This window comes from Bemisia tabaci, chromosome 3 (genome assembly GCF_918797505.1).
Source record: "Bemisia tabaci chromosome 3, PGI_BMITA_v3".
Lineage (NCBI taxonomy): Eukaryota > Metazoa > Arthropoda > Insecta > Hemiptera > Aleyrodidae > Bemisia > Bemisia tabaci.
Window position 1 is genome coordinate 23,957,918 of NC_092795.1, and position 15,719 is coordinate 23,973,636.

The 15,719-nt window shown below is 37.2% G+C and overlaps 1 protein-coding gene across 2 annotated transcripts; it reads left to right on the forward strand.

The window, feature by feature from the left end:
* Positions 1 to 331: 331 nt before the first annotated feature.
* Positions 332 to 15,532, forward strand: LOC109031060 (uncharacterized). 2 transcript variants are annotated; one of them, XM_019042355.2, is made up of 9 exons: positions 332 to 692; positions 1,705 to 1,908; positions 3,415 to 3,508; positions 4,504 to 4,869; positions 6,460 to 6,577; positions 7,353 to 7,673; positions 8,630 to 8,770; positions 9,389 to 9,598; positions 13,949 to 15,532. In XM_019042355.2, the coding sequence occupies exons 1-9, from the start codon at positions 602 to 604 to the stop codon at positions 14,126 to 14,128; spliced, it is 1,725 nt and encodes a 574-aa protein (XP_018897900.1). In that variant the 5' UTR covers positions 332 to 601; the 3' UTR covers positions 14,129 to 15,532. The 2 variants fall into 2 exon arrangements, with proteins under 2 accessions (XP_018897900.1, XP_018897899.1); XM_019042354.2 differs by having other exon boundaries at positions 333 to 692; positions 3,409 to 3,508.
* Positions 15,533 to 15,719: the final 187 nt, after the last annotated feature.

The following is a 15,719-nucleotide window of genomic DNA, read 5'->3' on the forward strand; positions in this document are numbered from 1 at the left end:
TGACCGTTTTTTTATCAGATATACCAACCTTGCAGATTTTTTCCCAATCAAGTTGTAACAAGTTCCTTGTGTTGTGATTTGCTGTTTTCTTCTCGTTGCTCCATTCGTGCGTCAAATAATGTGTTTGATCGTTTGATTTAATTTTAGTTTACTGGAGAACTGACTTTTGCGATAGCTAAAAAGAATCAAAACATTTTTCTACTTAGAAGTTTATCATCGTAAATTGGTCTTCGTTTTCTATCTTTCGCCATAGTGTTGACGCACCTGACGGTCACATGATACATTTCGCGGGAAAAATGACGTTCTTTTCTTTTATTTTGAATTATCAACGATAACGGAAAAAATTGATAACTGCGAACCGTTCGAACCATTGATACTTTTTGTGCGCTTGTTCGGATCGGAAGTTTTAATCGGGACGGGAACTTAGCAAACGATTAATGTAGTTAGTTTCTCTTCAATGTTTCCCGTTTTTTCGTCTCTTCAAGAACCCTCAATAATTTAACAATTCTCATTTTCTAAAACCTCGTGGCTCGTGAACGATAGTATTTAAGTGAAGTCTGGTATCAGGGAGTGCTGCATCTTTATCTGTCACGCTTCAGCAATGGCAACCCCTTTCAAATTCAATGCTCCAATGTTTACTGATTTTTTGTCGTCAGATCAAGACGACATTAATAGACTAGATAAATTTTTCTGTAAGTTTTCATATCTTCTCTATCTTCGATAAGTTTTTTCACTCTTCTCACAGACCCTGCTGTTGCAACCGAAGAACATGTGCGGCACCCACAGTCATAACTCTCTTAGCGACTGTCCCTCCCCAGGCATTTGCCTCATGACATTATTTCTCAACCATTTTTCATGTAGGTAGCGTTGGAAGCAGTTTGAGATTCATCTAATGCAGTATAGAAATCAAAAATTGTGTTATACAATTTTATAGGCTTGCTTCTGCTGTTTCTCCTCTCACTTGAATTCTTAATTATTCAGGAGATTGCTGTTAGGTTTATGTGCTCCATCTCACAAAATTCTCAAACGAGGATACCAAGCAGTGTTCTCAGGTGTGCCGTAGGCTAAAGTCTGTAAGCTCTAGGCTTGGCTAAACAAACTTATAGCTAGGTTCGTGCTACTTTTTTACCCTGTATCATCATGTGTACGGAATTTTGAAGACAGGTTAAGGGTTTACCTATGTAATTTTGGTTATACGCTGTCTGTACAGGTAAGGAAAAGGTTCGCACATTACAGATGTATCTGTGCGCTTTGGATCTCTGCCATGAAGACACTCAGTAGAACCTAGACCCTATGTAAGATTGTTGTGTAATATTTAACAGGTCCTCTAGTCTATGCAACCCAGAACTGGTTGTAAGCTTCATGGATTTGATTGAATCAATTTCTTACAAGCTCAGAATCAGAGCTACTCAACAGGTCCATGCAGAGGTTCATACAGTATCACTCACTGGTGTTGATATGAACCAAGTTGAATTTTTTTTTACAGTATTGAATGAGCCTACTGCTTCATGAATAACCCATTTTATTTGTACTGTTCCTTAGTATCATGCCACAATACGTACTTTTTTGGATCAAGTATAGTTCTTTTTTTTGTGCAAGGGGTGAAAAGAAGACCTTAAGTCATAAGAAAATATCCTATACATATAGCATGCTAGGCCTCAACTCTGGTTAGTTTTCATCTGAGAGCTATTTTTGGTTTTTCAGGTACAAATGATGATCTTTCTTCCAAACCTGTCACCCGCATATCAATTAAGCAGGAAATTGCTTCTCCTCGAATTGGCTCTTCTGATAAACGTAAAAGCTTGTCTTTGAACAGTCTCCATATCAAAGAAGAAACAAAATCACCATCGCCTGTTGCTCCGGTAAACAAACGTAGAAGTCCTCGGTCAGCAACGCGTAATTACACAGGTATTTTAATTAAGTACTATAATTTTTTAGGTATCATACTTATTTTCGACAGATGTCACTGTTCATCGGCACTTTAGAACAGCTCGATTTAAATACTTTTAAACTTCTAAAAATAATGTAGGAGGTCTGTAACATTGCATGAACTAAATCCATGCTTCGGGGGATACTGCCTCTTATTTGAATATAATAATCGAGAATTTTGTTGTTGCAAAAGTGTAAGTAATAATCACTATTTAGGTTGCATCCAGTGTCACTGTTTTTATCAACGACCATGGAGAATGCACTGACGTCCTTTGAATATCATTTGCCGGAGAACATCCTAGCTGGAATTGTGCAATTAAATGTAGCTGCAAGACTCGAAGTGTGTACATTTCCAGCAATGTCAGTTTTGACAAATTGACTATAACCAATAAGAACTGGCTGATGACATAGAAGATCTTAAACAGGCAGCGTTGCAGCAGAGCATCGATGAACGAGATTCTCAAAGGACATTAATCACAAAAAAAATCAGCTTGTCCGCGGCTAGCCTACCCGTTTGAGTCACAGAAGCCCTAATCCATCCCCATTAATCAAGGAGAAGTTCCCAAAAACTTTATTGCTGATAGGAGCATTCTCCTCTGTGATTTTGATGGACAGGAAAAAATGGTTTTTTAGGGAGAATATTGGTTGCATTATATAAATGAGATCTTCGCAGTGGACCTAGAAGTAACAGTAGAATGAAGAACTTCACTGATTTTATCTTTATTAAGCTGTGTCTACACCAAACCAAAAAATTTGAATAATTTTAGTCAGGGAAAATCTGGAAAGTCCAGTAGTTTTTTCTGCCGGTTCTGAAGACATCTTGCGTACCCAAAATAGGTATAGTACAAGTTTACCAATCAAACCATCTATATTCTAGACACCATTAAATTTTTGGCCAACGTGTGTTTCTTTTTAAAACCGAAATGCTCATTCCAGAGAGAAAAAGTTCACACGATCTTTCTGAAATTCTATCATAAATATTACTTTCATGAGCTTTTTTTGAGCCTCTACAAAGAGCATTTCAGTTTTAAACCAAATTCTAGCACTTTTTAGCCAAGAAACTGGGTGTCACCACAACTCGTGCACACAAACCCACTTCGACGGTGAAAGTCGGCAATCACATAACTCGGTTTGCGACGTCGCAGACTTCCTGTCATACTTTATTTTTTAAACGGAAAACTACTCAACGGTAATTCTTTGAAACTGCCGTGATTTTTCTTCTATGTGCGAGGAAAATTCTGCAAAAACTTCAAGGAATCATGTCCATTTGTTCTCCTTTAAAAAAATAACATAGTTGCGGAGATTTTCAGACACCGCAAACGAGTTATGTGATTGCCGACTTGCACCGTCGACTTGTAGCATTAAGCTAGTTCTTTTTGTTCACATTTTAGTCTCTGAGTTTTTTCCTTTTAAATGGCTTCATTTTTCTAACTAGACCTGGAGAAATGCTCTAAACTCTTAATTTTTTTCTTTTTTCAGCTACAGATGATTCCAACAGATGCCGATCCAGGTCAAGAAGCTGTGTGTCCTCTCAAAAACCAGAGCTTTCAGATCCAAGCAACCATGAGAGCATTTTGAAGTAAGTCTCCTAACAGAGCTCCTAATGAGCAAAGTAAAAACTCTTGCAGGAGTCGAGTCAATTCTTTCCTGTTTTTACCAAAAATTTAAAGTGAGATCAGTATTTTAGCAAAACATGTTTGATAAGTATCTTGATTATTCCTTACTCCTGCTGTAGAGTCTTGTCAAAGAAGAAATCTGAAGCTCTCTCTCAGCAAATACTTTGTATCTAAGTGAAAGTCTGGAGAGGAAAAGTTACGCCTTGAAACAGAAAAGGAAAGTTCATCTTTTATTGTTGAGCTTCAAATATTTTTTATTTAGTGTATTTCCTTCGAAAAATACACTATGTATTTTTCGAAAGAAATAGACTAATCCGTTTTTTTTTATTTGGACCATTGGACGAGATAAAAATTGGTGGATCACAAAATATTTTCTTCATCAGAATCTTCTGCAAAAGTTGTTGGAACTATTGAACATGCCAAAATCAACTGTAAGGTGAGAAAAAAGCGGAAGTGCTTACATCGAAATCAGTTAAGCTAAATTTCCCGCTTTCAGAAGAAACCCCAAATTAATGTAAGTCAAATTGGTCGTTAAAAAAAAACTTGTATCGAGTTTCTTGAAATTTCCTACCTCTTCTCATGCCACAATACTCGTAAACTTGTCACAAAAAATTCAGTATTTGTGAACATTATTCCACCATGAAGCACACTGAATTTTATCTGGTGCCCAACTAGATTCAAACACTCATTGGTTCTTTTGGTGAGCAAAAATTCTAATTTACAAAGTTTGAAAACATTAATGATTTGTCCAAGAAATGTCAGCCCAACTTTAGTTGTCAGGAACCCCCTAAGTTGAACTTGGAAAGTCTCAATATGTCCCTTGTATTTTTTGTTGAACTTAGCTAGAGAAAAAAACGTATGTTATGATGCTGAATTTTTAATCCTGTGTTCCAGTCTTTTTCTGCAATTGATTTAATTGATTCCATATTATGTCTAAATATTTATTTCTCATTTCCAGCCAAGCTCTTGAACATTTAACTGTATCAGCGAAGAAGAAGAAATTGCCAGGACAAAATATATACAACGGTATTCAGTTAGACCCATCTGTATTAGCATCAAGTAACAAAGAACACCCAATGATGACACGTCGGGATAAAATTATCAAAACTCCTGTATTGGTCCTACGCACTCGCTCAGTGTTGAAGTCAGCCGAAAAAATTAATCCGTCAGCTTCTGAGAAACGGAGCCAAGCAGCTAAACAAGAGGAGGCAGGTAGCAGGAAACGCAAATCTCTCCAACCTTTGGAGGCTCTGTGCCTTCCGCTTTTTAGCAATCAAGCATCTTCAGAAGTAGACACCGCAGATGTTGAAATGCAGGATGGAATGTAAGTTTTACATTACAAGCTTTCCCCTCTGAATTGTGTAGTGTAACTATACATTAATGTGACTGCTCCTGTGGAAAGGGGTGTTACTTACTCTACAGATTCTGATTTTCCAGGGACTGGAGTCCTTTTTGTTAATCTCGGTAAACAAATTGAACTTGAAATCTCCAACAAAAAATGCTCTCAAGTATTAGGAAGAGTATGTTGCAAGGAGTTTAGTTCATTTTTACCAATCAAAGAGTGTGAAGTCGCATTTTGAACTGAAAATTAAAAAATAAAGAATCATCTTCTGAACTATGAACTTAAAACCGTCATTACTTATTACCTACGCTAGTTTCTTTGACAAGCTTCGTCATTTCTTGTGCCAAAGTGCTTGTAAAACAGGTCTGCAATGAAACTTGTGCAGGGTGTCTATAGGTCTGAAAAACTGGGAGGTCAGGAAATCTTATGTGGGAAATCAGGAAAATTCAGGTAATTATATGGAAAAAACTGAAAGTTGGAAACATCTTGAAACTTGAAATCTGATAAAATATCAGCGCTGTCAACACAATCAAATCGAGTCTCGGTCTTTTTTTGGGTCCAATGCTCTAATTGTCACGCTGGACAATGAAAAAGGGAATAAGTTTAAATGGGATTTTGCAATTTTAGGAGTTGAGTGTAAAATACATGAAAAAGAAAAGTTCACTTATTTCTGCAATCTGTACTTTACAGTGAAGTCAATTCCAAATATTGCTCATTTTCTATGCGACAAGTGCTAATTGTCGATGGTAAAAGTCAGGGAGTTTCGATCATTTTGGTAAGAGAAAATCTGGAAAAGTCAGGATATTTTCTCCTGCTGAGTCTGTAAACACCCTTCTCATGCCCTTCCCCTTTTTTTCTTTGTAGATAACCAACTGATATTTTTTTTATGAAAGTAGCAAGATATCTCCATTCAGATAATGAAAATGTATATGAAGTTCGACAAATAAATAGTAATAAAATTGAACTAGACAGAATTTTTTCAACCAATTAATTGAAGAAGATATCACTAAGTAATGTATTTCTTTGGACCCTCCTGTAGGAAAAAATGTGAATCAAAATCCGTCTAAGTCTAACCATAAGTCTGGAAAAACATCTAATTTTAATCTGACCAGCAAGGGTATTGGTTTATTATATATAGGAAGGAGAAAGCATAGGATCTTTGAAGTATCACTCCTGCACAGTGTTCGAAACTCATAGGCGCCAAATACGCCTAAGAAATCGGTCATGGCACTTAAAAATGAAGGCTCTGCGCCATCGTGGCCCCTGAAAATCCCCCCCCCCCCCCCAAAAAAAAAATCCTAGTTTTTCTGTTTGGTGATTTTTGTAATTTCACCCAAATAACAGCTACTAGTTCTGTGTCTAAAACATCTTGCGTCTAAAACATCTTGCGTCTAACTTGTCACTAAATGCGCCATGAATGTCATGATACATAGGCTGAAAGTCAATTTGGCCCCTAAAAATTGAGCTTGATGCGCCACATGGCTCCTGAAACTCCAAAGTGAGTTTGGAACACTGCTCCTGCATTAAATATTCAGATTCACTAATCATTGGTTTTCTTTAAAATTGTTACAGTGTCCAGATGAAAATTCCTAAACATCCCCAAGACGATTGTGTACAATTATCGTGCCCGCCTCCCAGGAAAAGCACTGTCACTTTCTCTGATGTGAAGTATGAACCAAAGAAGCCTGATGTAAGTGGTGATTCTTTTATTTTATTGGGTGATATTTTTATTTCAACTTTACTGTTCACTGAGGGAAAGAGAATGAAAAACCGAACTCCTGGGTAAAATTAATTCATGCGCCAATGCTTTATTGGGACATAGCAACGGATTCTAGACCAAACCCCAACAGAATATAATCCACAGTTCCTTTTTCACAGTCCTCAAGGTCAATAAAACCAAAACATTATTGCTTTTTCATTTATTTTTTAACTTCTTTACTCATGGTGTCTTTTTCATAGTTCATGAACTCACAGTTTGTCCCCCTATTTTTTCTATATAGATAGTCCTGTTTGTATAGATTTTGATAGTTTACCCTTCGAGTATTATCACAGTTTTTCTATCTTTGTTCAAGTAGTGAAAACTCCCTATATCTATATCCTTTATTGTCTCCCGGTTATAAGCTTGAAAAATATCATTCAACTCAGAAAAATTGTGTGCTACCAAAAAATTAGCAATATGTATTCTAACCTACATATTTCAATAATGGAAACCATTGGTTATTCATCTTTCTTTACATGAAAATTACCAAATTTTTTTATGGATATACCTGAGAATAAGTTTCCCACCTATGAGGAATCCATACCTAGGTACTTTTGTTGAATCTGCCTTTTTTTCCATACCTACCGGGTAAAAAGTACAACATTCGAAAATTCGGAATTGTTTTTCTCTTTGTGTTTCGTCATTGCTATTTCTTTTGTCACTCACATGATCTTAGGAACAACATTTTATTTTCTCTTTAACACAGGTGCACACAGACTCGAAAGGCCCCTACAATTTCAGCGCAAAACCTGATGCAGGAAGTATATTCCCAGTCACTCGTAAACGCCTCGTTCTGACAGAACCAAAAACTCCACAATTGAGAACTGCTCGTAGAAGTGTGGCGAGGACAAATAATAGAGTTGCAGTTATCAACTCAGCTGGAGGAAGTCAGACTTTCAAATTTCAAACGGTGCTTCATACGGGTGTGCCAGCCAATATCAAATCTGGCCCAACGGAAGTTAAACCTTTCAGCTTTGAGGAAAGAGATAAGCAGATGCTGTTGAAAAAAGAACAAAAAATAAAGCAGGTAAACTTTCTCTGCAAGTTGTCTTAAATATTTTATTACATTTAAGTTTTTTTCTCCCATCAGAAAAGGAAAAGTTCAGATCAGCCAAAGCAGGGGTCGATAATCTTCTGTGTGAAGAAATTGTCACACCATCCTTTTTAAAAGTTTGATCATTCATGGTATATTTCGAATTTTTACCATGAAGTTAAATAGTGCAATCACCAAAAGTTTGCCAATTTTTATTAAAAATGATGAAAGTATGCAAATGAAAAACCCTCAAACCAATATTTTTCATCTCTATAATTACTGATATCATTAGGAGACAAATATTTGGACTGTAAAGGAACCAAGCCACATCAGCTATTGCCAAATTTAATTGGCTATTTTAATTTTTACATGAAAACAGTTGTGCGGATTTTCGTGCAAATTTCATTGAATTTTCTCCATAGTACAAAGCAAATTCCTTAACATTTTCAAAGGTTCCGCACAAACGTTTCCTCATAAAAAATTAAATTGCCCAGTTAAAATTGGCAATAGCTGATGTGGCTTGATTCCTTTCTGTTAAACGCGGTCCATTTATAATCAGAAACGGGTTTTTACCAGTTTTTTGCCACCCAAAATATAGCCAAGTTGTGCATTACATTATCCTATGAACCAGTACCTGTAGCCTTGGTAAAACAGTACTGTTGCTTAGCCTCTTAGGGTGAAAAATCACAAAAAAGCAGGAATAAATAGTTGAAAAAATGAACGCTTCTTAGCCCATTACAGGTTGTAGTTATTCATATGGGACACTACCATGTTAAGTAGACAGTAAATAGTTGACTGCATAGACCAAGTAACATGTAACATCTGATCTGCTAACTTATCTGAGGCAGTTCAATCGATTGAATGTTCCTTCTGTAGAGCTTATTGCCAATGCATTCTCATGATACATTTGCTCTGCATTTTTTATTTTAATTTTCTTGTTTTCTTCTCAGATGTTGGAGGAAGAAAGAAAAAAAGCTGAATTTCATGCCAATCCATTGCCATCATATCTCAATGTCAAAAAAGAGATACCTATCCCCAGCACTCGCAGCTATACTCTCAGCAAACGCCGCACTCTCTACAAATTCGAACTGGTAGGCACTAAAGTTGTAAGCGGTTCAAAGATTTTAATGAAGCCATTACTTTTTTCACACATTTTTTTTATCAGTCATCGCATAATGCTTCAATGTGTCGCAAAATTATATGAAGCTAGTGGCTCACAACAAAGTCTGTGATATCTTTAAACCTCCTTTGACTTTAATCCTTTAATCTTTCAAATTATCTGGAGCTAGTGGCTTATAACAGTTTTTGATATCTTTACAACTCCGTTCACTTGTTTTACAACAAAATTACTTTGGAACCCAATGACCTATTTCCCCTGAAAGCCATTGAGCCTCTAGTTAAGACTGAATAAAGGAGCCTCTCTGTTCACCTATCTTCTCCATGTTATTCATTCTATTGCATGCTAATTACATAAATTTTCCTGCAATGCCTAGAAATACAATGATGATTTTCCATGAAATAATTCATTTCATTTATTCAGGTTGGCAACAGAAGAATAGTACTTGAGGCACTATAGTGAATGCCAGGCTTGTGGGGACTTTGAAGTTTCCAATTTCATTTTCTGTGTTTTAATTGCATTGTTTCACCTCTCCTCCCAGTGAATCACTGTACTTCTATCTTTTAAGTTTATTGTTACAATTTTTTTACAGAACGAAAAAGAAAACCCTGCACCTCTGCCTTTCAAAGCCCAACCCCCGACGGTGCTCCAGAAAGACCCATTCATACCCAAGAAGGCAGATCGACCCTTACTAGAAATCCCTGACTTTGAACTGAAAACTGAAAGAAGGGCCCGAGAAAGAGAGCAGTTTGAAATAACCATGAAAGAACGGGAAGCACAAATGGAGATGGCCCTCAGAGAGGTATCGTATTTTATGTCCTATCGTACAAATAAGGGCTTAAAGTTCAGCCAGGTATTGGATCTCAGGATTTTCGAGAATGATACAAATTTAACGTAAATCTCAATCTTTAAATCTGACTCTAGAATTTTGGGAATTCCTTACTTTTTTCCTGCTCGTAAAAGTGGTTGCTTTAACAATGTCCCAACGTTATTTTAAAGTCATAGATAGTCCAGTCAATCTAGCATTTTTCTGGGAAAATCTATATATAGAAGGTTTTTTTGCGGAAACATGTTGCATTAGGCTACCAGAACAACATATCAAAAGTTTACCAAAATCGGCCGTCCGCTAAGGCCGCCATCTTGAAAAAAGGGGGGGCGGGGGGCCAAAATACGCCGCCGGCGACCGGTTTTTAGCTTATATCTTGAAAAATATCGATCCTACGGAAAAATGTCACTGAACCTTTTAAAAAGATCATAAAATTTCCTATTAGAAACACTATACATTTATCAAGTTGCGACTTCTGGTTCGTGAGATATGGCGGTAGTTTCCTGCGGCTAGGAAAGTCAAATCTTGCGAGAAATCACGTTTTTTCAACAAAATCTGTAATTATCTTAAAAACGGCGAGTCTGAGGCAAAAAAGTGTTCTCACCGGAATGAAAGAGCATGAAATTTCCATGCTAAAATGCTTATGAATTCACTAGGGGGTCCGCCCCCGGAGCGCTATGCGGTCCGAACCAACGGCGGCTACTACGCGGTGAGGCTCGGCTTGGCCGCGCCATGAATTGTTGCGGTCCAAGATGAAACGGCTTCACTTTTTTGGTAGATTTACCGCGAGGGTAAGTCATATTATCCATTTAAATATGTGCTAATTTCCTTTCATCATGAACCCCCCCCCCCCTCCCCCTTTAGGTCATGCATGTTGTATAGTTAATAAATGTCAACGGTCGCGCTTGAAGATAATGTTATTATTTTATGCTTTCTTATTCAAATTAAATTTGTCAAACAAATCCTCTTTTTTCAAAGTAACTAAAAGGAAATGAATTAATACAAAATATAGAAAGAGGGAGTTTAAATTCATCCTCTGCTTCCTCTTCGATCAGTGTTTCTGCTTGATTGCTGCATCCCAAGCCGGAACAATGTAGACAAATGTCACTGCATGGTAGACCAGCTCTCTTACAAGAGCAGCGGTCACTACAGCCTTTCGAACATGTACATGAGATGATTTGTAAAAGTTCTTGGGGGGGGGGGGGGGGGTCAGGCGGGTTGAGCATAGGCACAAGGAGAAGCCTGAGTTCCGAAGATTTCCACCCCCATTCCTTGGGATTCCGTTTTCTTCCTCTCCAGAGTTGAACTTGATAATATACACGTAAGAAGTGTTGTTTGCACGCATCTGAAGTTGGAGGCAACGTTTGCAGTTTCACCTCAGTTTTTGCCTTGCCAAAGCACGATTAAAACATTGAAATCTGCATTTGTTCAAAGCAGTAACTGATTTTTCAGCACCATACAGCAAAAGAACGAGTTGCTCACCCGCTTGACAAAGCTCATCTTGAGTGCAGTCGGTTTCATCAAATTTCTCAGCAATACAAGAGACTTCGCCACATTTTTCTAACAGTTTAATAAATTTGCCTTTGCCCTTGCCACGAAATGCTGAAGTAGTATCACATCCACTGACGACATGGATAAACAGAATGCTCTTCTTCAAATTTACATTCGATGTTCGCAATTGATTTGAGCTAAAAATTTGGGCTGCATATTTGCCCTTACCTGGTTTGAGTAATAGGACGTCGCTTGATGCAGGCGTCAAAGCTATCATTAGAACAAGGAGGTCAATGTCTTCACCAACGATTAGAGTACCTATATTGAGAGAGTATGGCCACCGGTGTTACCACCTCTGATTGGCTCAGCCATCTTAGGCTGAATGGAGCCCTTAGGACCCAAAAATGGCGGACGCCATAAATTAATGTGATGCAAAATGACTCAAATTGTAGTTTTCTTTGCTTATCGTAACGAGAAATTTACCCAAATGCACTATTGCGATTCTTTGCATATTTTTAAGGCTAATCGTGTGCAATTTTTGAGAAAAATTATCTTAGATGTAGTAAGGTTGGCAGCAAGTGCGGTTGGTGAAAACCGTCAAAAGTTGGCAATGACCCCCCTCCTATCCACAAAAACCAAAACAAAGCACCGCCATTTTTGGGTCCTAAAAGTCTCTCCATGGGGCCCAGTGGCCATACTCTCTCAATATAGGTACTCTACCAACGATAACAACTTGTTTCTTCGTTCCTCTCGGCAGACTGATAGCTTCATTTACGATGAGAGTATCCGCATCGTCCTCTGCTTGAGATACTTTAACTTGACTCCCTGTAGTAAAGTGTTTCGATAGCAAGCAAATCAAACGCGCCTCATTCTTTTCATTATAGATAGAAGCAAGTCCTGGGCCACGGATAGAGGAGTGTCCTCAAAAAAAATTAAGGCAGGACATTTCTTAAAGCTATAACGTCGTCACCTTTCAACGCTTTTTGTAGAATCTGTTGCGCTTTTTGTTCGTATCCATCAAAAACAATTGAACCTTCAAGACCATCATGCTTTTCAACATATAGGTATTAATAAACGATTCCACCGCTTAAGGTAATAAACGAAGAAATGCTTGTCTTATTCCTATTTCTATATTTTGTATTAATTCATTTCCTTTTAGTTACTTTGAAAAAAGAAGATTTGTTGTTGACAAATTTAATTTGAATAAGAAAGCATAAAATAATAACATTATCTTCAAGCGCGACCGTTGACATTTATTAACTATACAACATGCATGACCTAAAGGGGGAGGGGGGGGGGGGGTTCATGATGAAAGGAAATTAGCACATATTTAAATGGATAATATGACTTACCCTCGCGGTAAATCTACCAAAAAAGTGAAGCCGTTTCATCTTGGACCGCAACAATTCATGGCGCGGCCAAGCCGAGCCTCACCGCGTAGTAGCCGCCGTTGGTTCGGACCGCATAGCGCTCCGGGGGCGGACCCCCTAGTGAATTCATAAGCATTTTAGCATGGAAATTTCATGCTCTTTCATTCCGGTGAGAACACTTTTTTGCCTCAGACTCGCCGTTTTTAAGATAATTACAGATTTTGTTGAAAAAACGTGATTTCTCGCAAGATTTGACTTTCCTAGCCGCAGGAAACTACCGCCATATCTCACGAACCAGAAGTCGCAACTTGATAAATGTATAGTGTTTCTAATAGGAAATTTTATGATCTTTTTAAAAGGTTCAGTGACATTTTTCCGTAGGATCGATATTTTTCAAGATATAAGCTAAAAACCGGTCGCCGGCGGCGTATTTTGGCCCCCCGCCCCCCCTTTTTTCAAGATGGCGGCCTTAGCGGACGGCCGATTTTGGTAAACTTTTGATATGTTGTTCTGGTAGCCTAATGCAACATGTTTCCGCAAAAAAACCTTCTATATATGGATTTTCCCAGATGACCCTTATTTAGAGCTAAATTGACTGGACTAAGAAACAATTTATGAAGTTATTTTGGCAGTTGTTGGGTGAGATGTAAACTGCACAAGTAGGTAACTTCAAACATTTAGGAAAATTGTATTAAAAAAAAAAAGAAGAAAGAAAGAAAAAAATATATAATTCATTTGTTTGGTTTTGTTTTTTTTTTCCTCTCTATTTTTATTTATTTATTTTTTTTTCAAGAGTAAAGAAGTGACTTAAAAAAATGTATGTGTACGTTTATTGACAGACTTTAGTTTTGCATTTCACCCTCCGCACTTTTCACGCATCAATAATTTTGTGATTAAATGATAGTTTACCAAAAACGCTCAAATTTAATTCATTCCTCACCACTTCAGGCATGAATGAGGGGTGCAAAAAATTGGAAGGTACTCCTTATGACACGTTTCCCTCCTTATTGAATCTTACGAATTCTTAAATGTATCCAAGATTCCTCAATTTCTCAAAAAATGACTTTTTTTCCTAAAATCTCAGAGGGAATTTTCAAAGTTATGAAAGGAAAAGTCTTATTTTTTAATTAATTTCAAATTACTCATCTTTCTTTGAGTTTGCTGCTTTCTGATCACATAATGGGGAAATTTGTACACCTCCTGCATCAGCGAAAATACAAGTTTATTTTGCAAACAGTGAACTCACAATTTTGTGCTCATGACTGCAAGATTTTTTGAAACGTAATGCAAGGAAAGATTTCCAATGTCTGAACTCGAAAACTGCATCCCCTGGTCAGCCACATTCCTGACTTCCAATGATGACAACAGAGTTATGAAGCATTGAGTTGGAACCCTAAATAACATTGCTTTCATCTTTCATTACTGAAACTTGGATTCACTGTAGATGTACTTTTTCTTTTTATAGCGAGAAGCGGAACGTAAAAGGCAAGAGGAACGAGAAATTGCTATGATGCGGCAACAGGCTGTTCACAAGGCGCAACCTGTCCCTAAAGTAAAGCCACCCCAGATCAAGCCATCGATGAAGCCCTTAACTAACCCGGTATCACCTAAATTCTCCTCTCGGTTCACTCGGCAAGAGAACTGATCCTATCTTTATTCCTAATTTCATCTAATCTCTCAACACGTACAAGAATCCTGCATGAGAAACGCAGAATATCTTCCGAGGCATGCTTTAAGCATTGTTACATAAGATAATTTTAATCCGATTTTCTACTCGTTTTTACTAAGAGACAGCTGGACCCTCTTTTTAGTATGTACATTTTTTGTTAAATTTTATATTTTATTTTAGTTGATAGCACCTATATGTTGCCTCAAGATAATTCTTAAGGCAATAAAACCGAGGAAAATGATCTGGAAATAATCGTACGAAAAGTAGAAACAAATGATAGACTTTGATAGTAAAGTTAGGTACAATAGTCAATCAGACTCAACTCTGAAGATGGGAAAGCGATCTCCAGAGCATATATGTCATTTAAAAATTTTGATAATCAATTTTCATCTTAAAAAAAATGGACCAGAAATGACAAGGAAGAAGTGCTGAGTGCAGATAAATTATGAAGCAAATCTCATTCTGATCATTGATCTCATTGACATACAATATCAAACACTATGCTCAGAGCCTTTAACAATACACTGGGAGTTTCAAGTTCTACACTGGTGAAAACATGGAAAAAGGAGAAAAAAAATATCAATGATGAGAGGGGGTTGTAAATAGATTGTAAGATGTAAATAGCACGTGCAAGAAAAAAGTCAGATTACTTTGAAAAATAATGAAGTCCTCAAAAATTGTCAGCTGTTTAAAAATCCGTGCATTACTCACGTTCATTATTCTTGTATTTACCTCTGAGTTTTGAACTCTACATATCAGGGACTTCCCTTTTCATACCAAATTGAAAACGTTTCTTTTTTCTCCTTTCATAGTCCTTGCCAAATGAGTTTATACATTTCTAGACTACGACATAAGATCGGTTATCCTGATCAGGGTTGCCAGCGACCGGGAAAACCAGGAAAAGTCAGGGAAAAAAATCAACGGAGAAAAGTCAGGGAAAGTCAGGGAATTTCGGTGTTGGTCAGGGATTTTTCTGATTTTTCGTGGAATTAGGCGCGGGCGGTCTCGGGCTCGCGTTGCGGGATCAATTTGGCAATCTGACTGCGTCAGATCCATACATATAAGTCAGGGAAAAATATTGGAAAGTCAGGGAAAAGTCAGGGAATGGAAAAAAATAATTTGGCTGGCAACCCTGCCTGATTCTTCCATTTACTTTACATGTAAAATTGATGTCAGACAAGCTTCTGTCGCAGTCTAAAAATGTGTAAACTCATTTGGCATGTGGACTCTAAAACCATGTCAAAATCAATTCTAAGTTAAGCCCCCTAAATTTTTATTTGAAATTTATATTTTCATATTTGTGTATTTTTATATATGTTTTATTGTCTACGACTTAACTCGGTAAAATTAAATTAAAGCAAAAATCAAGGTATGATAAAACTTATTCTTTTCTTTCTCATCAACTATTGATAGTGGGGGTAGGTTCCAATAAGTACAAAAATCATTTACATAGACTGATTCAGTGGCTATGTCACAATTTGATATCGCAGTTTCGATGGTTCAAATGTAGACAATCACATAACCTTGTTGTATTTGCACTGTGGTGGTAAAATGCCCTCAGTGTTTA

Bases quoted from the DNA above. Each gene is read 5' to 3' on its own strand.
- LOC109031060 (XM_019042354.2), top strand. From the start codon at position 602: ATGGCAACCCCTTTCAAATTCAATGCTCCAATGTTTACTGATTTTTTG. The intron at 4,870-6,459 runs GTAAGTTTTACA...AAATTGTTACAG, and splicing joins GTTGAAATGCAGGATGGAAT to TGTCCAGATGAAAATTCCTA. The intron at 8,771-9,388 runs GTAGGCACTAAA...ATTTTTTTACAG, and splicing joins CTCTCTACAAATTCGAACTG to AACGAAAAAGAAAACCCTGC.